We start from the raw sequence: 25,130 nt of genomic DNA, 5'->3' as shown, positions 1-25,130 counted from the left end.
GCCATTTAGGGGCATACTAAACAAAAATGAGCACATAAAGGTCAAGACTTCAACAACTGAACTTAACTACAGTACAACAAAGGTACAACTTCTACATTCATTTATTTCAACTATAACAAAACGATGTACTTTCATACCACAAACAAAAATAAGTGATTCACACAAAAATACGACTGCTTTCAGAAAGTGGCTCCAACAATGAGTAATGAGATATGTTGATAAATCGGACCTTGACACAGCAAAATGTGGAAGAAACATTTTTTGCTCCTACAAATGAATGATCGTTCGCCAGCACTTTGAAGATTTTTTTTTTTAATTATTATTTTAGTCATAAATAGTTTATTTGTTCTGTGGTTTCCTCCCACATTCCAAAAACATGCATGGTAGGTTAATTGGACACTGTAAATTGCCCTTAGGTGTGATTGTGAGTGCGGATGTTTGTTTGTCTCTGTGTGCCCTGTGATTGGCTGGCAACCAATGTGAATCAATTTATTGATAGTAGTGGCACCTATTTTTTTTTCGAGGCCATGTCAAATGTCATTTTTAGGATATGCCGAGTGCCACTGAAAAATGAATGGCGGGTCACAAATGGCCCCGGGTCATAGTTTGGACACCACTGACATAGAGAGTGGACAGAATTTCTCAATGCGAGAAGACTTATGTTTGACCACACGCTTTGACTCATCTGAGCTCTGTTGCATTCTCGTGCTCGTGTTCCCAATGGCCAAAGCAGCAGCATACTCACTTTGTTATTTTCATCTTTGGTGCTGCAAGCAGATGCAACATTATTTTATTTTTTTTATCCATCCAAATTGGTCCTCCGGGAACTGGATCAAGGGACTGCTGATGGAAGCCAGATTACATGTCTGGTTGGTTAGTGGCCCAAAGCTGCAGAATTGATGATCAGTCACAGAGATCGAAAGAACATAAAGTGTCGCCTCAAGACCTGAGGCAAGGAGGCCCCATCAGAGGCCTCAGCCAGTCACAGTCTCTCCCATGCTGCCTTCAATCCTACTCATTCAAAAGAAGAAGGAAAAAAAATGTGATACTAAATTACATGTCTAATATATTTGCTACAGTGTTTTTGAATCTTCTCCTGTTTCCCATCGTTGTTGTTGTTGTTGTTTTTTTTTTTTTTTTACATTATAAATGACTCAATTAAAGCATAATTTCACCAACTATAAATAGTGTTGAACAATTAGCGGCAAAAACTCTTTTCATTTTGATGTTTTCTTTTGTTTTGGTTTGGGTTTTTTTTCAAATCAAACATGCTCCTGGGGCTCAGTCTGGAAGTAAATTACGAACCACTGAATAATGCATGAAAGGAACGCATTTCTAATGAAAAACTGTATGATTTCTAAATGAATGTGTTTACATCGGGCAGATTTCTTTTACCATTCACTCTCTTTTTCTCTCAGTGTATTAACCTGAATTCATGATATAAAGGTGTGGCTACATTCTCTACCAAAAACAAACCCCAAAATATCATACTTCATGATGTTCTGGAAGGAAAATTGAATGACATTATCATCTAGTATTGGCTTCCCATTTGATTTGTAGGCAATTTGTGTTGAATCAAACGGCCAAACATGACAATGATTCAAGTGAGACCTCCTCTGAGGAATACTTTCTTTGCATGTCTACCTGCTGCAACACACCTGACACACACCCTCAGAACTGTGACGTACTAACCCCTATTCCACCATGCTGCCGATTTTAAAATGAGGAATATATCATATATATAACATAATAAAAATGTGAGAAAAAAAACTCAAATGAATGGTGGTCCTGGAATTCCTGCATAATGATCACAGGAAAATGATCGCAGCTTGATCCATATCGGCGCCAGCCTTATTGTGAGGGTTCCTTCCCGGCCATTGCCCTCCCCCTCGCCATCCTCGAAGGGAAAATGAGTTCAGCGGCTTTTATGCAATCCCAAACACACACACTCACACCAACGTAGTCACAAATGCATGAACACGCACCCTTCTTGTCGGAGGTGGAATAAAAACAGTCGTAGTTTCAATGAATAAATAATGTCATTTCTTTTCCAGCACGTTATGTGAGCGGCGGTCATCAACGTGCTGCTGTTGACCTCGGAGGAGGACACGCGGACCTCCCCTTTAAACGGGCACTGCCCCTTTAAATACGTCACGGGCCTAGCTCGCTGTGCGCGTGGATGTTCGTGTGTGTACGCGTGCGTGCGTGTGTGTGTGGAGTGTATGGCGAGTGCGGTCGGACTGTGGTTGCGTTGAGTTGCTTTGCGTTGCGTTGCAGCCGGTCTACTTTTCTCGTGTTTCGCGTGCGAAGCGATGGCAATGTGCAAGAAATGGCTGTGAAGCACACTGGCCGAGCGTTGCTGGCCCTGCTCGGGCTGCTGGCTGTCGCGAACGGTAAGTTTGAGCCGAGCCCCGACACAGTTTCGCCTTTTGTCTTGCTCGCTTTTTCCACCGTGTGTGCGTGCTTGATATTTGTGTTGTCGTTCGTTCCTCGCCATGGCGCCGCCGCTGTGCCCTGGAGGGGATTTGGTTAACCACGTCGATCAGCGAGCGCTGACCTATAAAATAAAAATAAAAGTACATTTTTGAAGAAAAAAAAAAGGGGGGGGGGCGCTGCTCTTCACAGTGATTGGGAATATTTTGCTAGTTTGCCGACACCTTCCCGAGTACTTGTGCTAACTGGAGCGGGCAGCTAAAGCCCAACAACATGGTGCTGCTGCTTGTTTACGTTGGAGCGCCTGCTAGCTAACAAGATAACCGTGTGTTTATTTATTTATACATGGACGTGGTGTGTAGGACGTGTACGGGACAAGATGGAGTTTACCTCCCATTCGTGCCTTATTTATGAGACAATCGCAAAGGCAAAGTGTTTTTGTGTGTTGGGCTTGCTAACGACTCAGCTCCCTCGTTCACGTGCTCAATGTGCTTTAATAGGGGTTTTCAGAATGGAGGCCTAACCTACTTAAGTGTCTGAAATGTGTTGTTTAGGAGTAAACACTGGCAGCTATTGCATTGGTGTCCATTTGTAAAGGAGTGAAAAGGCTGCTCGCCCGCTGGGTTAAAGCTGGCGTAGGCTGACGACCGCCGTGTATTCACAAACCCCAGACAGGAGTCACAGTTCAAGTCTGGCTGTATTGTGATGGAAATGTGGCAAGTGGAGGTCTTTAGAGGCGCTTCTCCGGTCTGGTCTCGCCTTCTGCTGCTGCCTGCAGATGATAGCAGAAGCCCACCGCGAACCCTCACAAACGCTTTACTTAAGTAGTGAGCATTAACAACAGAAGCTTGCAGCCTGGCAGATGTACTTTAGTCAAGTACTGAATCAACTCATTTACTCAAGTCACAATATGCAGAATATCTTGCTTCTCTGACTCTGCTGAGCCATCATTTATGCCATCCTCTTGGTCTTTGAATTGTTCGTCAGTCGCTCCGTCATGGTCGATGTGGATAAGTGGCGCAATTGTTAGAGAAGCTAGTTTTCTTTTTTTAATTTTTGTATCACGCCGTCATCCGCGAACCTTGAAAAAGGTACTGAGCCTATTTCGCTAATGTAAGGAGTGGAAAGCACAGTGCTGTTTATAAAAGTAGGGAGTAAAAATAAAAAGTCATGTGAAAAATATCTAAAAAATCTTAAGAATACTCGATTCCAACACTGCAAACAAGCGAGGATCTCTTCAAAGTTTTCACAATGTATTGGTTGTGCAACGCCATACTGAGTTTAATCTGTGCAAGGTGTTTCCCCTTGTTGCGACTTGCCACTAAACTGATCATGGTAATATTTAAACCCCATGTGCTGGTGTTTTTATCTACACTTCAGTGTCGTCCTCTCCACTTTGAAGCTAGATCCTCTTTCTATCATATTCTCTTGTCTCATGTCCCCTTTTTATAAGATAAGATAAGAATGCCTTTATTGATCCCACAGTGGGGAAATTTTCAAATTTTAGCTATTATTCATGTTTTTAAGACAGTGCAATCATGAAATGAGCATGTTGGGCATCTTGCATTTTGTCTAAATGAGCTTTAGCTAGAGAACCATTTGCAGTCCAGAGTTCATTTTGAGTGCCTGTTGTACATTCTAAATATAAATGTCCACATGACCCGCATCAGAACATTGCAAAGGAGGATTAGAAAAGCAAAATAAGAAAAGTCACTTAACTGTTGAATATTCCAAGATGTGACTAATGTAACTGTAACGTTAACTATTTTCTTCAAAATCCAAATCATTATCCTTAGCCAAGTATGTAAAAACACGCAAGGAATTTGTACTATAAAAAGCAACTATAACAAAAAGAACATTTAGGATTTTTTTGAGGGAGCCGTCAGTGCAGGCAAAGTTACGTGAACTTCCCACGTTGTTGTTGTGAGCGATCCGTGAGCCTTACAACTTTTTCCCTTGTTGAAAAAGGAGACTTGTGGGATTTTTTTTTTTCCGGCATCAAAGTTTAAAGAGCTTGATAGACCAATCCGGCGTTGGCCAACCGTTTACCCCCCTGTGGCGTCGGGCCGGCTGTCGGCATATCACACTGGAAAAATGCACCGCAAGACAGACAGCGACGATGACCATAAAAGTACCTTCTGCCCATGCGTGAGATGTAATACCCTTCCATTCCATCGGCGGCGGTAGTCACTATTCCTCATGGTTAGAAAAAGCCACCCGGAAAGCTATTGGCCGGGGGCGGATTATAAAAACGTAAACAATGCCTTCAGCTATATTTTTCGCGCGAAGTAAACACTCACTCACGTTCTTGACACAGTATCGTGAAACACTTACATTGTCAACCCTCGCTCTTGTACCTGTAAAGAAGATTAAGGCAGCAAAGGCGTGCTCACTGTTTATCCGCATTTGTCACTTTCCGCTGGTGCGCTGAGCCGAGCGCTGATTTGCTAGCTAACAGCCAATCAGAGTGACCAAATGTCACGACTCACGACGCCGATTCAACATGCTGAAACGCCCGCCAGACGCTTCCTGAGGGGCTTTGACGCTACGACGGTGGTCACTACAACAATCAGACGGCGCAATCATACTCTTCACAACCTCCGACGTCGGATTGGTCTATCTAGACCTTAACACACAGGAAGGATATCTGAAACATGTTTTCAAAGAGCTGCTCGACCGAGGTGGGAGAAAGTCACACGCATATAAGTCTCAAGTCAAGTCACCACTAAGTTTCAAGCAAGTTGTAAGTTAAGTCCTAAAATATTACTCAGTCACAATGCTGGAGTGATAATAAAATATTTTTTTCATTTTTTTTTGGAGCTACTTGACAGGTTGGTGTGAATGAAACAAAAACACTTTTTTTCCCCCCCTTTCTTTCTTGCTTTCTTTCCTTGAAAGGCAAACTGTGTTAAAATTCAGATTTCAAACTATAAACAAGATGACTTGTCGAGTAGTTCAAGGCCAGTCACTTAGATTTCAAGTCTCAAGTCATTCCCATGTTTTTGGCAAGCAATATCGGCAAAAAGATCACCTATAGAAAATCTGGTTAAAAAAAAAACGCCTTCAAATTAGAGTGCAATAATTTAATGTCAAAATTCACACTTTTGTTTTGTATGTTACTCGGATTTGCTGACAAATTACAGTTAAAAATATCCACCTGTATATCCACTATATATTGAACTCGTATGGGCAGAAATTCCCAGCGCCTCTCCAAATGGATGCATCAAAATTACCGTGACATGAAATGGCGTCCTTTGCTCTAAAAATGATGTAAAACGAATAACTAGTGCAATGTGAGAAGAGCAGTAGAATAGTTTTTTTTTCCTCTGTTAGTTTTTTTTATTTTTTTGTTGTTGTGGAGGATTTTTTTTCACCCCTACTTGGCTGCTACTACTTGTCGTGGTACAACAAGCTCTTCATCATTGAGAGCTGTTCCGAATGTTTCTGACTCTTTCAAGTAACTACCGTAATTCAAATAAGCAAGTCATACAAAACTTTGCTTTGTCCAAAAAAAATGTACTTGCTTGACAACACACAGAAATGAAAACTGACCCAGGACCTGTTTTGTGACCTGAAATTTGGAAATGGCTGATCAGTTGATGAAAGTGCCCCCGCCCAATTGTGCAACAGGCTTGATCAGTTGCTGCACATTTTGCAGAAATGATGTCACAGCCGTCAGGTGTTTTTTTTTTTTTTTTTTTTTTAATGTTATTTGGCCATGGGCACTCCAACATTGACAGTGACGTGTGAGCGTGGGGGTGGATGTGGAAAAAGGGGGGTGATTAGTTTGTCCAGCTGGCCGGGTCTTGAGTGAAAGGGGGCCCACAAGTCGGTGTGGTTCGTTAGCGCACCCGCCAAAGAATTAGGCAATATAATGTTTGAAACCAGACCAACCTGAAAGTCGCTCAGTCCAAGCAGATTGCGAGGTTATGGTGAGAGTGTCGTGGTTTTTTTTTTTTTTTTTTTTTTTTTTGGGCAATATTTTTTCACTGAGTGCTTTGGCAAGTGACGTGTTGTTGACTTCATTCAGATTAGGAGCGAGTTATGCTTGTTGCATGCTGGCATGACGCAGTCCGCTTTGTGTGCACTCGACACACTTGCAATTCGATCTCGGCTCGATCAGCCACACAGCTGCGAGGCGGGGAGTGGCTCGCTCCCATATCACTGCCACAGTGCTTGAGCAGAGTTGCACTTCGACGTTTACGTTTGTTTCCTAAGGTCACTCGTGATAATGACTTCCTGCGTGTCAGAAGCGCTCGAAAGAAAACACCGGTCGGCACATTTTCTTAAAATGTTTAAATCAGTGATATAAGTAAACTTTTCTAAAAATTTTTTGTTGTTGCGCTGTTTATTTAGGTTTTTATAATATATGTAAATAGGAATATATTTATGAATGAAGGGTTGTGTTCAGCAGCAGGTGAAATTGTTTTCTCCAATGCCATAGCTCTAAATTAAACCACTTGGGACAATCCGTATTGCGCAAGCTTTTATAGGTCAAACTTGAAACATGAAAATATCTCAAACCTACGTGATGGAAAATAAAGCCATTTTTTAGATCCGTATCAAAAATACGTTTATTGGGACACAAAGCCATCATTGAAAGAAATTTGCTGTTGACCAGTGTCATTTTTTTGTGCGTTCTTTAACAGAAAACACAAGACGGTTGTTTTACTTGGTTTTATGTTTGTGTAACAACATCATTTGCAAATGAATGGAAATGTAGGCTGCGTCATAGGTAATTGGCAAAAATATATATTTGATTTCTTTTCATATTTCTTTGTAGTGGACTCAACAGTATACATCGTGATATAAAATTAAACTTAGTATTGTATGTCTGAATGGGTTATATACTGTAGTCACCTAGCCAAGCTAATATTAAAAAAAAATGTTTAGCCGAACTACCTAGCTAGCCATAGCCGGTAGCTGGTGCGGAACAAGTTAGCCTAGCGCATAGCATTTCGCCAGCCGGGGAAGCAAGCAGGATGAGCAGCCTTACAGCTTGACATTTGCCATTATTATTACTCCTCTTCACTTTACGTGCCGATTTTTCAAATTTGGACACATTGGTGTGTTAGATGGGAGCGGCTGCCCATTTGATTACAACACAGGGAATGTTTGAGGAACAGTTGGAAGCTTATTGGCTACAATGATGATTCTGTGCATCCAGTGTTGATGCCTCTTATTTCAGTTTCAATGTTAACTACATGTCTGCATGGTCTTAAGCCATCTTTTTTTTTTTTTTTATTCCTTTTTTTTTTGCAGTTGGTGTTTACCACTGATTTCTGATCTTGTACGAGCGCCACAGATTTAGGTCAAGTGTGAGGTAGTCCAGTGTCAATAATGACCTCCGTTGGGCCCGGAGGCTTCTGGGCCTTAATTGCTGCAGCAGACGGCGTGCACTGTGACTGACCCGACGCCGCTATTACTGAAACTGCACCACAAGGGGATACTATCACCGCAGGACCCACAATTTCACTCAGAAGCAGCCTCTGCTCCATACCATTAATTCAAATGCGGAACATTGACCAGATAGATCCAGTAGCAATGGGAGTTCATATCTGGGGGGGGGGGTCTTCATTTGGCACCTGCAATTCTCTTTGTAGGGATGTTCAATCTGTTTTCGTTCTGTGATAGACTAATTTTTCTCGGCTACGTAACTATAGAATTTTACAGACTGATGTGGAATATCCACCTGCGTTAAACGACTTTTTGTACAGTACCAAACCTCGTCGGCATGTAGACCGATGCTGCCGTTCTCGCGGGTGGGAACCTTCGTGATGGGCGGAGGGAGGTTTGACGTCTTTCTGCGTTGGCGATTTAACTGTTGAAGTTTAGGGGTGAGCAGCATGCCATGCATTTCATTCCTCTGAGCAGTGTTGCTTTCACGTATCGGAAGAAACTGTTGTTGGTACTCTGTAAGTCTCGATTCAAGGCTATGGTTCAGTTTTCCGATTATGACACTGTGGAAAACACTTCGAGTTCACCCAGGGCGGCCTTGAATATTGTTTAGCAGCATTGACCCACTCCTCATAACAAACCAAAAATTATGATTTAGACAAATTAGGGAGACAACCGGCGAGGCTTAAAAATTTAAAGTCCATCATTAATTTGGTAGCGAAAGAAGCCCGCAGCTAACTTGTTCAAATTCAACTGTAAATTTGCTTTTTTCTTTATGTAAATATTAATTTGACCCGGTTTTGACCCTCATGTGTCAATCACACATATTAGGCGTGTCGTAAAAGTTCCAGGGCTGGTTTCACAAAAGATATATTTGGAGATGGATCCCCTTGACAACCCCCTTGAACTTGGCAAAGACGACAACAATTTACACCAAGCCGATCGGGTGAGCGGGACAGTTGCTCGAGGATGGCGACGTTGTCGGTCGCTCAGGGCATCGGTGTCAAAGCAAACGCATAGAAGGCATCAAAGCCGTAGTTTGGGTCTGAAATGTGCCTTTTGTGGGACCCGTCTGGGAAGCCTTCAGACGCAACTCGTACCCTGTGGCACTTTTACACTTGTCTGTCGAAAAACTGTTGAAAACAAAAGGTTGTCTGCTCTGAACACAAAGTAACAAACGTCTTAAGTTGTTCTTGACGCTGTTGCAAGCCTTCACCCCAAAAAGGAAATGTTTTTAGATACAGTACATTTGAGACGTGAGAGAGTTTTGATACTGGCACGTCGAATACTGTACCACGACGGACCGATTGACTTGAACGGACAGCTGCAAACGATAGCCACAATGACGACGTAGTAGTGATTGTAATAGTTGTGTGGTGGAGGTTGCTGCAGTCACGGGACTCGACTTGAGAATCTGATCAATAATTTGAGTCCAAGATGCAGACAAAGGTAATGACTTTCCTCTTTCCCGGAGCATTGATTCAGATGCATTTGTCCGTGATGGTGCGTGCGCGCGCGCGCGTGTGTGTTTTGTGTGTTGCGCTGTCGGGTGGCGACTGTTTGTCTTGATCAACTCTGTCTGGTATCTGTAGCGATTGAATTTCAGTCGGTACATTTGGGTAATGGTGCTGCTGCGCTCTTCGCACGCATGCTCAGTGTTGGTGTGCTTTGCGCGTCTCACTTTTGACACAACACATGAATGCAGTCGCGTCAGTCTACGTACAATGGAGTCAACGGGGCGCATTGTGTGTCGATAAGATGAATGGAACTATGCTGCGGTTTGCTGTCTGGTCCAAATTGGGGCAGAACTAGTTTGGGCAACCGTGTTTTATTAATCCCTTCCTCACTTCCATTTGTCATTTCCTGCCTCAGCATGCACGGAATGATAGGAACTTGACAAACACACAGCCTGATGTGTTCTCCCCTTTTTTTTTTTTTTTTTTTTTTTTAACTTCACTGTTCCCTTGTTCCTGTTGCTTGCCCCCACCCTCCGGTAAGTCAAAGTCTAGACTGGGTTTTAATGACGCTCACAGCTGGTCCCTTGGGCGGACCCCCATCGCAGCTGGAGGCCCCAGTAAAGTCCCGCTCATTACTCCCGCCCCTCCTTTTATATTGTCCAGCCCTGCCCCCCACCCTGTCTGGCGCTCAAATATTGGGGTTGTTGCATGGCGGTCCGCTGCACGGCGCCCTTCCTCCCCTCCCCCTCCACTGCCCGGCTCTTTGTTCAAGCGGGGCCGCTCCAATCCCTCCTCATGTCGTCTTAATCTCGGCACAAAGCACTAGTGTAAAGACCAACAATAATGTGCATACAAGAGCAGAGTTCACCCCCAAAAAAAAACGCCCGGTCGGGCACATCAGGCCTCTCTACTTGGCTCTGTGATGTTGATGATTCCTTCGAGTGGAGCTGCTTTGGATCCATTGTGGAGCGGCGGCGTTTGGTTTTAGTCCTTTTTGGTTCGCTGGTCCCCTTTTAGCACCAATGTCTGTCTTTTCCCCACACCGGTCCATCCCTTGAGTGCAGTCTTCCACAAAACAAACTTTGGGTTGACCACAAACCATCAGCGAGTGACTTAAGGCAATAATGTCTGCTTTCAGCCATGTTTGCCCATGCCCGCGCGTGCCACCTCAAAGCTCTTTTTACCACGGGGGAGGGGGGGCACTACTAAGCGCAAAGGGACACCATTTGATGGCTTTCTAGTGGTCATCTTGTAGAAAACAAGCGCTTCTTCAGCTGTGATTTGTTTAGATGACACAATTTCCTCTGCGGGATTTGCTAAGATTCAAGCCTTTTCCTGTTGACCTTCTGTATTGCAAAGTGCAGCAGAAGTATTCCTCAAGGATAGATTAGTCACATAGACTACATTTAGATGTCCTCAACGACCCTTTTAAAACCCAAATATTTCCAGTATTCAGGTGTTTAAAGGCAATATTAGTGCACACATAAACCCGAACATGTCCTTATTTGTTTTTTTTGTTTTTTTAAAAAACCCGACTAAGAGCCCCGGGGTCACCCCTTTTCTAACCTGAATATTGCATCATGTAAACGGGATCGGGTTACCTCACTCTAAAGAGCCATTGCTTTGCGTTCTGCGCAAGGCATCTGCAAGGCGTCTTGGTCTTTGTAGAAGAGGAAGCACTTGTATGCGCGGCACCCTCGCCGTAGCGAGCCCAACTTGAAAATCTTGATTTTCAAAATTATTTTGTCCCTGTAGCGAAAATGACACGGTATGTTTACAGACACACGTGTATAAGTCTGCAACGTCTGGTGCCAAACTTGCAGTAAATACACAAGAAGAGGGAGGCGATCGTGGCGAAATTCAGAAACCGCCTGCTCTATTCTTGTGGCGAGCGGCACGAATACAACATCTTTTATCGACGGCGGAAAATAATACGTGGGAATGGCGTCCGTTTGCATCGCGGCGTCTGTGCGCTGACGTTTAAATCGGGTTTTTCAAACGCGGGAGTAACTTTGCCGTGTGGTTATCCCGAATGTTTCCGAAATCGAAATTTTGACCGTAACCCGAATATTGACGGCATGTTGTCAACGTAGTCATTGGCATGGATGACACATGTCGAACAACTGTGGCTGGAAAACTGTTGTGAAAAATCTGCTCAGCCGCACTTGAAGCAGGCAACTTGTGAGAGCTTCTTGCTTAAAGAGACCCTCCGGATAAGACAGAAGATTAGTGGAAGCTCGCCGCGCTTAAATCTTTTCTCTCTCTGTGCCAGACATTGTTAAAGCTTCAACTGACTGTCATGCTTCTCTGGAAAAGAATAAAGATAAGAATGACTCTCGTCGCGGTTGGTTATTGCTTTGTGGCCCGCAGTCCAAGTCTTGAGGGATCCACTCTTCGTTTCTGTGCCACGAGACCCACACGCTGTTGCCGCGGGGATCGAGTTCCCCGCGCCCACTCGCCTCCTGATATTCTCCGTGTTTGCCGGCATCAAACCTCGGTTGGAGCATGTTGGGGCTGACTGGAGCTAAACGAAAACATGTGAGCTCGGGCTCAAAGTCCCACTTGGCTCCAAAACCAATCCGCCTCTTGAGCTCCGCCGTCACTACTGCTGGTGAACGCGCGCGGGCGCTTTGTCTCCGACCTCCGTTTTTATTTCCAGTAGCACGTTTGTCCTCCGGAAAGGCGGCCTTTCTGCCCTCCTGGATCGTAAGCGGTTCTTTTTGTACAGCACGGCTCAACTTGTGACCAGCAATCAACTGCTGCGTAAGCTACAGAGTATTTGTAAAAGCTACGAGGAAATACAAATGGGCTTGTCAACGTTTGTAATGTCTTCTCATTTGTTGCGTTGTAAATATTAAATATAGAAATCCCGCTGTATCTCTCTCGATGTCAGGGAGGTCCAAAGAAGGGCAAGAAATGAAACCGAATGCCACGTTGGGGATTTGGCAGGAGCCCTCTGCCCTTGTTGGCTTTCAGTTTGTCTCTCCTGCGGGCAGGTCGGTCTCCGCCCGGCCTCTTTGGGCCCGTCCGCAGCGACGGCTCTGATTTCATGGCCGTCTGGGTGCCGCTGCTTACTACTTTAGTCCTGCTCTGCGTCTGACATGACAAAAATGTCTCCGGTTTGAATTGAGCTCTTTACATGCGCCGATGGCGGGTTGTAGCTTTCCGCGCTGCTGGACGATTGGGGGATGTGACCCACCCGGCAAAACCTTTGCCTCCGTGCAGACACGCAAATAGCAAAACAACAAACGGGGTGTGCACAAGACCAGTCCAATGTGAACAACTTAAATCACAACTTGGCCGGTGTTCTAATCACTAATTCCAAGCCAAACTCTTCGGGGACTTCCCCGGTCCCCACAAAGTTTATCCAAAGTCATGATAACAAAGGAATGATATCATGGTGCTGCTGGAGGATGATGGCACTCAGGCACTCCACTTCCTCATGTCAGCGATACAAGTACACAATCAGACGGTCCATATTTTTTTATCGAGCACAATTAACCTCAAATTGGACAGATTACTACCCAAGTTTGCGGTCCAAAAATGGCGGCGTGGCACCAGTCGATTTTAGCAGTCCAAAAGAGGATGTAGTGTCCCCTCTGACCGGAATCCGCAGAAATAAAGGCTCGCAAATTGTTTGCAAATTGGTAATCTATCAACGAGCAGTGGAGGAACACAGTCGCTATTTTGGGCTGCATTTGGAACGGAACATTGAATGGAAATCCACGGTAACATAAGATTTGAAGATGCCTTTTTTATTTTTTTCACAAAAACCTGTGGTAAAACGACTGAAGCCGATTAGGAAGGTCTCGACTCGTAAGAAAAGGCAAGCTCCTCCTCAGCGTCCCACCTGTGCCGGAAACCTTCTTGCAGCACCGTGAGTCTCGCTGCAACTCTGTTGAGTTTAACCACACAATTGCAGCAATTAGCATATCGCAAGATGAGTACCGTGATCACATTTGAACCGTGAGTATTGGAGATTGTTACATCCCTGCTCCGTTTTAAATTCAGTCCAAAAGAGCCCATAAGTCAAATCCCTTGTTACAGGCTACATTTAAGCGAAATGTGCAAATGCGCGCCGTTGGTTCGCACGTGACATCCCTCCGCCTTCGGTTTGATTTGGAAGGCAACTCTTAACTAACGTCTTGTTTGATTCACTGACGTCTCCCCCTCCAGCTCTTCGTTGTAACTGCACGACGTGCGAGAAGACGGGCTATGAGTGTGAGACGGATGGCGCCTGCATGGCCTCCACGTACACCATCCAGGGAAAGGAGCAACACGTCCGCATCTGCATCAACAGGGACAACCTGGTCCCGCCCGGGCAACCCTTCTACTGCCTGAGTGCCGAGGGCCTACTCAACACTCATTGCTGCTATGTCGACTACTGCAACAGTATTGACCTGAAAGTCCCCGGTGAGGCCCCGTGGGATCGGCTTTGTGACACGTTTGCGACGCGCGAGACTGACGAGCGAGCCTCGTCCTCTAATGCTTGATCGCCCCCCCCCCCCCCCGCCCCCCCCCCTCCCAGTGCCCACCAAGGAGGACCTTTCGGGCTCGGCTGGCTCCTGGGGTCCCGTGGAGCTGGTGGCGGTCATCGCCGGGCCCGTCTTTCTGCTCTGCGTGCTGCTCATGGTGGGCGTTTTCCTGTTCCAGTATCATCAGAGGGCCTACAGTCACAGGCAGAGGCTGGAGGTGGAGGACCCGTCATGTGACCATCTGTACTTGGCCAAGGACAAGACCCTGCAGGACCTCATCTATGACATGTCTACCTCCGGCTCAGGCTCTGGTAATCGCATGCATACCGGGAAAAAAATCACATCGCATACCAATGTTTTAACCTTCCCGTTTGTTCTTAATAATTTTCATGTGTTAATGTGGCCCACGCTTAGCTTTAATCATCAAAAAATATGACAGAACGCAATGATGTTAAAATAATGAAAATGGAAACCAGACTAAGTTTAATCCATTTTTTATCGTTGTAGATTTTCCCAAACGAAGTGTTTTTTTTTGTGATCTACTGCCAGCTACTCGACTTTTTGGCTCCACAATAACATAAAGGACTCTAAGCATGCACCATTTCGGCCTACGGGGGAAAAGCGGCGCGCTAACTCATGGTCGCTAGGCTAATGCTAGCATAATAACAAAGCTTCCAACTCCTCACAGTCTGATGGAATTAACAGAGCTGGGCATTCCGCTTATGTGACGGACGCCCATTTTGTAGGTGATAAACCAGAGGGACGGGAAAGAAAAAAAAGTCTTTTTTTTTTTTTTTCCCCGTCCTTGTAATGGTCTATTTTTGCGGTGAGTTTGCCTTCTCCCCTCAGAACACGAGCATAGCTGCGTAGAGACATAAATACACTTCTGCCTCTAAACTCCTGCATGTTTGTGATGCAAATCATTTTAGAAATTCATTTTTTCAACCCACTTCGGTGTCACTCGCCCACCAGTTGAGAATCACTGCTTTTCCTCAACCTGTAGTTACTAATTTCAGTAAATGTGTTTGTGAGCAGCACCTTCGTTTTTATCCTCCAAAGATGTGCCGATTTTAAAATGGAGGTCACGGTGACCTCACGCAACACTTTGGAGCCACAGATCAGTGAAGTCTTATCACCATTTTAAACACTTAGAGTGATTTGTGGTCGTCAAAAGGCATCTTACAAGTCTGGAAACTTTGCATGGCAGCAGTTGTTTTCTCTGCGGTCCAATGGGTAATAGTAAAAATACCTTGCGGTTCCACAGTAATCCGCTCGGGCTGTGTGCAAACATGTCCATGACGGGAACGCGCACTCCCGTGTAGATGAGGTGGTGTGGCGCTCCAGCGGCTTTTTAAACATGCTTGACTTCTTTTTTTTTTCTTTTCTTTTTTTTTGTAGCTGTTCTGCTGTTGATGTTGTTTTCATTTGTTGTCCACTGCCCCCTACAGGCCTGCCCCTCTTTGTGCAGCGGACTGTGGCCAGGACCATCGTGCTGCAGGAAATCATTGGAAAGGGCCGCTTCGGCGAGGTCTGGCGAGGGAAGTGGCGCGGCGGGGACGTGGCGGTGAAAATCTTCTCATCCAGAGAGGAGCGCTCCTGGTTTCGAGAAGCTGAGATCTACCAGACAATCATGTTGCGCCATGAGAACATCCTGGGCTTCATTGCGGCAGACAATAAAGGTGAGGCAAGGACGAGAAAAGGAAGATGGATACCAACAGACACCTGTTAAGATGATTGAAATCAACTTTCTCCCCATGACATTTTTTTTTTGCACCCAAGTCTGAGTCACCTGATTTTGAAGATACAACGCAATACAATTTTATTTATATAGTTCAAAACAATTTTCTTGGAACAGAAGTCAATTTCCAAAAAATGCAATTTTAGTGTAGATGAAAGACACAAATTCAATCAAACATACTTGTTAAGGTGGTAGTCAACACCCCAAAAGATTCTTGACAAGAATATGTTCTATGCAGTCCCACTAGTCTAAAGACAGCATTCGGATTGACCTTGCGTTTGTGGAATATGAATTAAGCAGCAAAATCCCCCCCGTTTTTGTCCATCTCAGGGGGCGGCCATTTTGCCACTTCCTGTCGACCAAAAATGACATCACAGTTGCTCAGGGCTCAGCTAACGACCAATCGTGGCTCAGCTTCACAAAACAGGTGAGCCGCGATTGGTCGTTACCTGAGCAACTGTGATGTCATTTTCAGTCGACAGCATGTGACAAAATGGCCGCCCCCTGAGATGGACAAAAACGGGTGGCAACCAAAGCAACATCAATCAGAATGCTTTGTTTCAACTAGTGGGCCTGCATAGAAGATATTCTGGAGAAAAAAAATGTTTGGGTTGACTTCCCTTTATCCAAGCAATGTATTATGTGTGTTCTTCAGACAATGGCACGTGGACTCAGCTGTGGCTGGTGTCCGACTATCACGAGCACGGCTCCCTTTTCGACTACCTAAACCGCTACTCGGTCACCATCGAGGGCATGATCAAGCTGGCGCTGTCGGCCGCCAGCGGTTTGGCACATCTGCACATGGAGATCCTCGGCACCCAGGGTGAGGCGAGCTCCGCCTTCGCGTCACTGAAGCCGCCCCCGTGCGAAACGAACTCAACGCGCGCGTTTGGCGCCTCCCCGTAGGTAAACCTGGCATCGCGCACCGCGACCTCAAGTCCAAGAACATCCTGGTGAAGAAAAACGGCATGTGCGCCATCGCCGACCTCGGCCTGGCCGTGCGCCATGAGTCCATCACGGACACGATTGATATTGCCCCGAACCAGCGTGTGGGCACCAAAAGGTAAGCCGGCCCACCTTCTCGCACAAGCAGACGTCTGCTTGCGTTTGGGGAACGGATAGCTCGAGTTCAGCGTTGTGTCAATAAGTCACAGTTTTGACTTCAAATTTGGGCTACAACTGACTATCATTTTATTAGCCAATGAATCTGTGGATCATTTTGTTGTTGAATCTTATTTGCAAAAAGCAGAATTTAATTTCCATCCCTTGATTCGAAAACGGGACATTATGTCAAATTGAACATGCGCAAACATGAATTCTAAATCCATTCCGGGTTTCGTTCGTATCGTCTGAAAATGTGCAAATATGTTGATCGTTGTTGACACAAAGATCCTCAGCCTGCTTTCATGGAGGGCGACAGAAATTGGAGCTTTGACTGTTGAGCGGCTGAGATTCCAAAGGATTCGGACAATTTTAAATCACACAAGAAATGATCGATCACTATTTATCGTTTCATTTCAATTAGTTATCTGTGCACCTCTCCGGCGAATAAATGGCCTCCACACGTCTGGCAATTTTCAGCGTGATTGGCTGAATGATTGCTTCCCGCCTGACTCCTCTCTGGTCGTACGCAAAACATTAGAAAAAATGGTCGTACCGTTCAAGTTGATGGCCACTTTTGGGGAGAGAAAAAAAAAAGTTGCTTGGGATGGATCAGTCGCTACAATTAGCCTTGACGCTGCTCCAAGAAAGACTTTCAAACAAATAAATAAATTGTCCTGTCAAACTGTCTAAAGTACGACGATCGTCGGGCTGTGCCATTTTGAGCAACGCGTCGTCACGCTGTGCGTTCTGGCAGGTACATGGCTCCAGAAGTGTTGGACGAAAGCATCAACATGAAGCACTTTGACTCCTTCAAGTGTGCCGACATCTACGCCCTTGGCCTGGTGTACTGGGAGATCGCGCGCCGCTGCAATGCCGGAGGTGAGGCACGCCGGCGCACCCACGCACGCAGGCGCCACTTTTCCACAAATGCTCCTGGACGCATCCGAGCGCTTCCTCGCCGCTTGTCTCGCAGGCATCCACGAGGAGTACCAGCTGCCCTACTATGACCTGGTGCCCTCTGACCCCTCCATAGAGGAGATGAGGAAGGTGGTGTGCGACCAGAAGCTACGGCCCAACGTGCCCAACTGGTGGCAGAGCTACGAGGTAAACAAATGGACAGTCGCACTCCGTTCGGGTTTTTCCCGACTGTAGTTAACAATCCCAACAATGTGAGCTTTCGATGTGAAATATTCGAGGAGATTTTGTACTGCCACGAAGGCTTGAATAGTAAACAACAAATCAAAGACTTTTGTACAATACCGCTTTGTATTTACATTTATGGGTAGTTTAAAAATGATTTTTCATTCATCTTCAATTCTTCTAACGTGTTCAAACATGTTGACCATTATTAAAGGTCAGGGTGCAAACATTTTTCGGAGTCTGTTAAAACTCACGTTCTCATTGTTAATAGGTTTTATAATGCACACAAGTCACTTCCCGCAAGTTGTCAACCACAGACCGATTAGAAAATGGGTTTTACTCACTCATTCCGCGTTTTTTCGAAGCTCGAGGAATCGTGGCTCCTGCCACCGGAAGTCACGTAGATTATAGCTAAACTGCTCATAGACGGTACAATTGCCATGCGCTACAAACACAGCACATTCAACGGCGAGCGATGTTTTGGAATGAGAGGATTTTGGAACGCGCGAGCCGACAGAAGGGGGCGTTATTAGACCGCTCGTGATTAGTAGTCACTGAATCCTCCGGCTACTGTGACGTCACGTCTCCGGAAAAAGCCCAAGATGAGGGGGCGCCAGATCCAAACGACACATTCTGAATTGTATTCATTGATTAAACTGCCGTCTCCCAACGACCTAATCACATTTTAATGACAGTGATGAATTGTAAAGGAGGTTCTGGAGGGCTACAGAAAAGTTTTCAGTGTTTGCACCCTGACCTTTAAAGTATTCTCAAAACATGTGAAATTGTTTAGATGTAAGCTATTGTTCCACAGTTTTTCTTGTTGATGATGTTTGAAGTTTTTCGCCATGGTAACGTTTCAGTACAAGTCTCAAGGTACTTAATGCAGGCATAGTAGTATCAAACACAAATCATGACATTCACACTTTTTTTTTTTTTTTTTCCCTCCAAAATAGGTAACTTATTTAAAATTCCGCTGGCATTTACAAGGTACTCCTGGTAGTAAGATTTGTCCCCTGGACCCAAAAAGATTGCTGTGACTTGCGAGCGCAAACTCGCGCTGCTGCAGATAGTTTTCGGCAAACGGCGACCAATTACTGCCAAACTAAACATCAACCAAAGAGAATATTTACAGAAGGATACTGGATTTACAACAAGCCTGCCGTGTGCTAACACAAAGTTCCCCCCCCCCCACCCCCCCGTTGTGTGCGCGTTGTGCAGTCGCTGCGCGTGATGGGCAAGATCATGCGTGAGTGCTGGTACGCCAACGGCGCGGCGCGTCTGACGGCGCTGCGCATCAAGAAGACCCTGTCGCAGCTCAGCGTGGAGGAGGACATCAAGATGTGAACGAAGCCCTGCCAGTTGTCAAGCCAAGGCCTACCTCACCTTTTTAGCCAAAACTACTGAGACCCACCAAGCCTGTCCCATGCCCTCGTGTCTTCCCCACCCTGAAGCCCCAAACCCCTTCCCGTCGTCATGGGCCGCAGCACTACCACTGTTAATACCATCTCACTTTTCCTTTCACCTTCCAGATGGCAGGAACTACTATTGTACAGTTTTCATGAATTTGAGCTTTGTTTTTTGTATTTTTCATTCACTCCAAAATCATCCCAACCCAGTACGGCTGTGAATGTTAGAGCTAGGTGGAGGCCATGTTTGTAGTCCCATGTGAAAGGACTGCAAACACATCCTCTCACGGTGTCCATCACTAACTCGAAATAGGAGAAAAGAAAAGAAAAAAAAAAAAAAAAAAGTGACCATGTGTAGCTTCCTCTGTGCAACCTGCAGGCAATCACTGGACTGGCAGGGAAAAATGTTTTTAATTTATTTGTGACTTTTGACTTGATGTGGACAAACACTGTGAGGCGACCGGCGCGTCGCCCAAACGGCGTGATGATATCGGCGCGTCAGACCGCGTGGCGTATCAAATGTTTGGATTTTCTTTTAAAATATATATATATATATATCTATATATCTATATATTGCGTGTTTGTCATAAATTGCGTTTTCTTTTGTGACTTTCGACACTACTGATGATGGGTACCTTTTCTTTTTTTCTTAAATTAAATAACACTCCACCGTCCGTAAGCGCCAATGTGAACAGTGATGGTACTTTGTGTGTGTGTGTGTGTGTTTTTTTTCTTTTTTTTCTTTTTAAATAAACAAATCTGCTGGACGTTCTTTTTTGTTACGAATACCCGCCCCCCATCTGTTGGTACTACTGATCCCATGTTTGCTGCAGCCAGGCGAGACGTTTTCAGCGTTCAACAACGCTGATGTGATTGCAAACTCCTCTCACTGACACTGGAAAACCTTTGGGAGCCACCTGGACCCTGTTTGATTACAAAGAAGATGCATGATGTCATAAGTAGTTCCTGGAATGGCTGCCAAAGTGCATGTTTTTCATTCATTTTGTTGTCCTTGGCCCTGCCTAGGCATTGATCAGGAATCTGTGTGTCCATGTTTGTGTCCGCGTTGGTTCATGTCTGTCATGCATGCATCCGGAGAGTTTGGGGGGACGACGCAAGAAGTACAACGGCCCTGTCATGTTTTGTTTTGTTGTCATGCATACGCGGCTATTAGACATCTTGTCCATGTGTAATATTTCAAGATAGAAAAATCCATGTTGTGCAAATGTTTTCAGGATTACTGTATATAGATGATATACAATAAATTACTTTTTTTTCTTAAGTGACTAGCTTCGTGAATCCTAATGCTGCTTTATTTATTCTTTTACATACACTAATAAAAATAGCTGGAATAGACACACCCCGTGCGTGTAAATGCACAATACCAGTCAAAGGTTCAGAAATGAAACGCTTTCAAATTAATTGTTCTCCCACATTAAGAGGTCGAGGAATTCAAAGTATTAAGTCTTGATAATGCATAGCTGCGAAGTGAAAATCATTCCAGGTCATAAAGCATCATCCAAATCTCAAAGCTGACATAGAAAATACCAAGACGTGCAAAACTGGTATCTGGGCAAAAGGAGCCTACTTTGAAGAAAAAAAATGATAAAACATTGTCTTGATTACAATTTTGTTACTAAATAATTCCATGAATATTTCTTAATGTTGAACTGCAATTGTGGAATTCTTTTTTTTTTAATAATGAAAAAAACGACATTTGAGGATGATAACAGACTTTTGAGTTGTACTGTATCCACAATTTTATTTTTTATTTTTATAAGAAATTGCGTGTGAAGGCTGAGAGCCTGCATGAAACGTAGAAAATTTAGGTCAAATCCGCAATGAATTGTGGGTAGCATGCTTCGGTTTAGGCGCCATGGGCCCCATCCCAATAACCGCACTTGCGCACTTGTGCCTTCACTAGCGCGTTCCCGGGAATGATACAAGTGCGTGGGGCGTCCCAATTCTGCGAAGTGCAATGTCGCCCCGCCCTCTTTTGCGCCCGTGCTCAGCACTTCGGCGAAATCCGCATTCATGGCCCCTAAACCGAAGCATTTTACCCACAATTCATTGCGGATATGACAAAAAGAGCGGTCAAATCTGACGACATTCGGTGGGACTCCTGTAGCTGTGCCGAAAATGTCTCTTGTTCATCATCTGTATATGTGCACTTTCAATCGATAGTTATATTTACCGTTTACCGAGATATTTTGTCCTAATTTAGATGCCGTAGTTAGAAATCTTTTGCGCATGCGCTGCATATCGTGCAGGAGCCGCAAAAGAGACCGAGGCCGAGTTTTACTTTACCATTTTACTGACGTTTTACTATAATTTTAAACAGCAAAATTGCCAAAACAACCACCCGTGCCGCCAAGCTCGCTGACGCAAGGTAATACGTCGATGACGTCACCCGAAGTGTCCCAATGATTGGCTGAGTCCGCCAATGAATACAGCACTGTACTATCATTCTTAGTATGTTAACAAAACTATCAGTGGAATGAAAAAAGATAAGTGCACATACTTAAAATGCATTTTATTTCTGTTTACAAGAAACAAAAGCAGACAAATATGACAGGGCATGGGGGAAGGAGTGGGAAGCTTTATATAAAGAAACCTCTGGCTTCCTGAAAAAAATATGTACAATTCAAAAGAATATTCATACAAAACATGCCACTTACGATAAAAATCAATATATTTATTTGTCGTCCCTAAAAGTATATCTGCTGTACAGATGCAACATTTTTTTAAGAAGTAGGTGAGGTTAAAAAAAAAAAAAAAAAAACTTCAATTTGAGCAAACTTTTATTAAATTATCAGATATGAAGAAAACTTAAATTAATATTTCAGAAAGGTTGAAAATGTCTCAGGCTAAAATCCAGTGAGAGGCGTTAGGTCTCATTATGGTCTTCCCTTGAAATCGAAACATAGCAAAAACACAAGTAGAATCACTGCTTGGGATACTCGATCAATATCTACCACTTGAGCAAACGTCTCCAATATATATAAATATATATATATATAGATGGCTAGATCTAGAGATTCATGAGAGAGTGCAATTCAGGAGCAGGTGAAGATTTGGGGATGCCAAGTAACCATTTCACAACACATTCACTTCTAGAGGGAAGATACAAAAAGAAGCATGACGACACAAAGAAGAAACGCGTCCTTCCATTCATGAGTATATTCATCCAATCGGAGGCAAAGACGGGACATGATTTGGTAAGCATAAATATATATATAAAAAAAACAAGCCAACAAATTCCATAAATACAAATGCTCTGCACTGCTGTGTGATGTGCATTCAACACAGAGATCCTTTTTGTCGTCGACTCGGCTTCTCCTCTCACCGCTTTTGTTTTATTTCAACAAACTCGCCTCTGAGAGCTTATAGCAAAAACACTCATAGAAAAACAGGTTAATGCAAAAAAACACTCTGGTTCATATACATAAAGATATTAGTTTGCCATTTTACATATATTTATACGTATGTACAGCTTTGTTAAAATGATATCCAGTGGTTGATTTTTTTTTTTTCTTCCATTTTATTTCTCTACACTTTATTGATTACAAAGGGGCTTGCTGGGTACAGAGGCCCCGAATGCATATACCGTTATATACATTTGTACAAGTTTGCATTTTTCTTTTCATCCTGTGAGGTGTTAGGGTTTTTTTTCCGGGGAAGGAGGAATATAGCAGTGTGGGAAATTCTAATAAAGCTCCCTTTAAAGACTTGTTTTTTTTTTTTGTTTTTTTTGTTTTTTTTCCTTTTAACTCTCAGGTAGACGAGGAAACAAATGCCCTTTTATCCAATTAGTCTTTCCCTGCCATCAGTTCAGCCTGGAGGACAGTACCGGCGCTAGAAAAAGCACACACCCGCACACACATACACACACGCACCTGGAAGTAGAAAGACCTCAGGCTGCACTCAGGCAAAAGGAAGACCTACTACAGTAAAACGTTTTGTCCACTAAATCCGACAGAGGACGAGAGCGTGATTGAAAAAGGACATTTTAGTAGTCATGCGTCCACTGGCGGCAAAGAAGAGACTGAGATGGATGTTTTGATGGCAGACAGGAGGCGATGCCGAGCTTCTGATTGCCTTTTTGTTTGAATGCTTATCAAAAACGCTCATAGAGTTCCTCTGCATAAATAAGTCGTGATTCATCATCATCATCATCATCATCATCATCACCAGGTTGGCTCCGTATTGTAAATGATCATTCAGCATAGAGTAGACAGAGCAAACCTGCTGCTTAAGATTCCCTGCTTGTCCAAGAACAACCCCTCCCGACCCCCGTTCATTCCACAGTAGCAGTTAACAGTCTTGTCTTTTTTTTTTTTTTTCTTCTTTTTTTTTTTTTTTTTCTTATTTCTATACAAAGCAGTCGCTTCCCGCTTCAATCAATGAGGTAGACCGGGTCCAACAAGCCTTTTAGGACTGCGCACGCTTCAAGAGGAGTCACTAAAAGTTCTTTTCAACCAAGATTGTCTCGCTAGCCAACGTCCACGTTGTCTTCATTGATGATTCCATGGGAGGGGGAGAGGGGGGGAGGGTTCCTTTTTGTCATGGGCGGGGGTGTGATCGCAGGTGAGAGAGGAAGTACTGTAGGTCCAATTTAAAACAAGAAAAATGCAGTAGTAGTTCATTTGTAGTATTTTAAAATGGCTTCTTTCTTTCTTGGGTTTTGTTTTTGTATTGATGCATGGTGCTTGTTGACATGATTGTTCCCATTATTTAAAAAAAAAAAAAAAAGGATTTTGGCCAAGCAAAAAAATGTGATTGGGATAAGGGGGAAAAAAAAAAAAGTTTTTTTTAAAAAAAAGTCCACCCCGTTGTGGTGAAGGTGGAGGTGGTGGTGTTGTTGATTAATGCTCATCAAACCTTTGGCTAAACGCTCAACTGTCACTCGGGAGTCGTCCCAAGATGGAGGCCAGCCTTCCTCCACTTGGGGGAGAGCAGCTTATGCACTGGCAAAGTCAAGTTTTAAAACAAAACAAAACAAAACAAAAAGGCTTTGGCGCAGAAAGGAGGCCATGCTCCGCCTTCCTTCCTTCCTTCCTTCCCGTCTCAGTTCATCCACTTTCGGCAGTTCCAGGCTCCGCAGTGGCACGGGATCTTGTGCTGGTCGTCCTCAAAGTCAAACTGGTAGTCGTAGGTCAGCTGCAATGCACAAACACGCACGCTCACAACAAGCCGGCGGCACAAGAGGCCTCATTGTGAAAACAGTCAGCAGCCCATGGGCCGCGTTTACGTCGTGGACAAAAATGCCAACTCATCAACTAGTGTTATTTGTCGTGAACTGGCTGTTAATAAAGCTTCAATTGTGCTCGAAAGTGAGCCTAAAATCTGATCGTTGTGTCAAGTTGGTCGGTCAAGGTTGAAGGGGTTGGAGCTCTCCAGCACTCATCTGGGATGATTTTTTTTTTTTTTTGGGATGATTTACCGTTTTAGAGTTAGCTGAACGTTTTGGACTTGTCTGTTTTTGAACTAAAATTATTTTCTTGGACTTGTCTGGTCTTTGCAATGAAATGAAGACGAAAAAACAAAAAAAAACGCTGAAAATGCCCACTTGTTGTTTTTGTACTTGCCATAATTATCCTTCAAGTGTGCAGAAACGTCACAGTAGTGGAACTAAAGATTACTAGACAAAGTCATTCAATAAGTTCCCCTCGAATTGTTTATTCTATAGCCTTGACCTCCATTTTAGGGTCCATGTAGTAGATGTAAAGCAAGGACTGCTCGGATTTTCCCAACCTGTGTGCGACCCACCCAGAAGGGCTCCTGTGCTAGCGATTGAAATGTGCCATGTGCAGCCTACCTCCTCTCCTTTAGGGATTCTGCGACTGGAAATGATGATGATCTTGTCCTCTTTGTCGAAGGTCACAACCTCAGCCACACAATTGGGCGCGCACGAGTGGTTGACGTAGCTGCGGTGGACAAGACAAGGTGAATATCAAACAACCTGCAGGAAGGCCAC

At 44.3% G+C, this 25,130-nt stretch overlaps 2 protein-coding genes across 3 annotated transcripts in view; one reads left to right on the top strand and one right to left on the bottom strand.

Moving 5' to 3' along the window:
- The first annotated feature begins 2,161 nt into the window (after positions 1-2,161).
- Positions 2,162-20,435, top strand: acvr1ba (activin A receptor type 1Ba). Its single transcript, XM_086038721.1, has 9 exons — positions 2,162-2,393; positions 13,464-13,700; positions 13,816-14,073; positions 15,211-15,441; positions 16,156-16,323; positions 16,407-16,563; positions 17,359-17,483; positions 17,578-17,708; positions 18,966-20,435. Exons 1-9 carry the CDS (start codon positions 2,180-2,182, stop codon positions 19,089-19,091), a joined length of 1,647 nt encoding a protein of 548 aa, XP_085894847.1. The 5' UTR covers positions 2,162-2,179; the 3' UTR covers positions 19,092-20,435.
- Positions 20,436-21,671: 1,236 nt separating this feature from the next.
- The window catches only part of kmt2d (lysine (K)-specific methyltransferase 2D), a 37,603-nt gene continuing 34,144 nt past the window's right edge, over positions 21,672-25,130 (bottom strand). For both annotated transcript variants that reach the window (XM_086038640.1, XM_086038649.1), the window contains exons 54-55: positions 24,972-25,080; positions 21,672-24,313 (exon numbers count right to left, since the gene is read on the bottom strand). In XM_086038640.1, the coding sequence (XP_085894766.1) occupies positions 24,221-24,313; positions 24,972-25,080 (202 nt within the window). In that variant the 3' untranslated portion in view covers positions 21,672-24,220. The remainder of the gene's footprint in view (positions 24,314-24,971; positions 25,081-25,130) is intronic.

Source organism: Filicampus tigris, chromosome 1, assembly GCF_054856515.1.
Source record: "Filicampus tigris isolate MCC_2025a chromosome 1, RoL_Ftig_1.0, whole genome shotgun sequence".
NCBI lineage: Eukaryota > Metazoa > Chordata > Actinopteri > Syngnathiformes > Syngnathidae > Filicampus > Filicampus tigris.
Note: the sequence above shows the minus strand (reverse complement) of the source record. Positions and strands in the feature narration are given on the sequence as shown.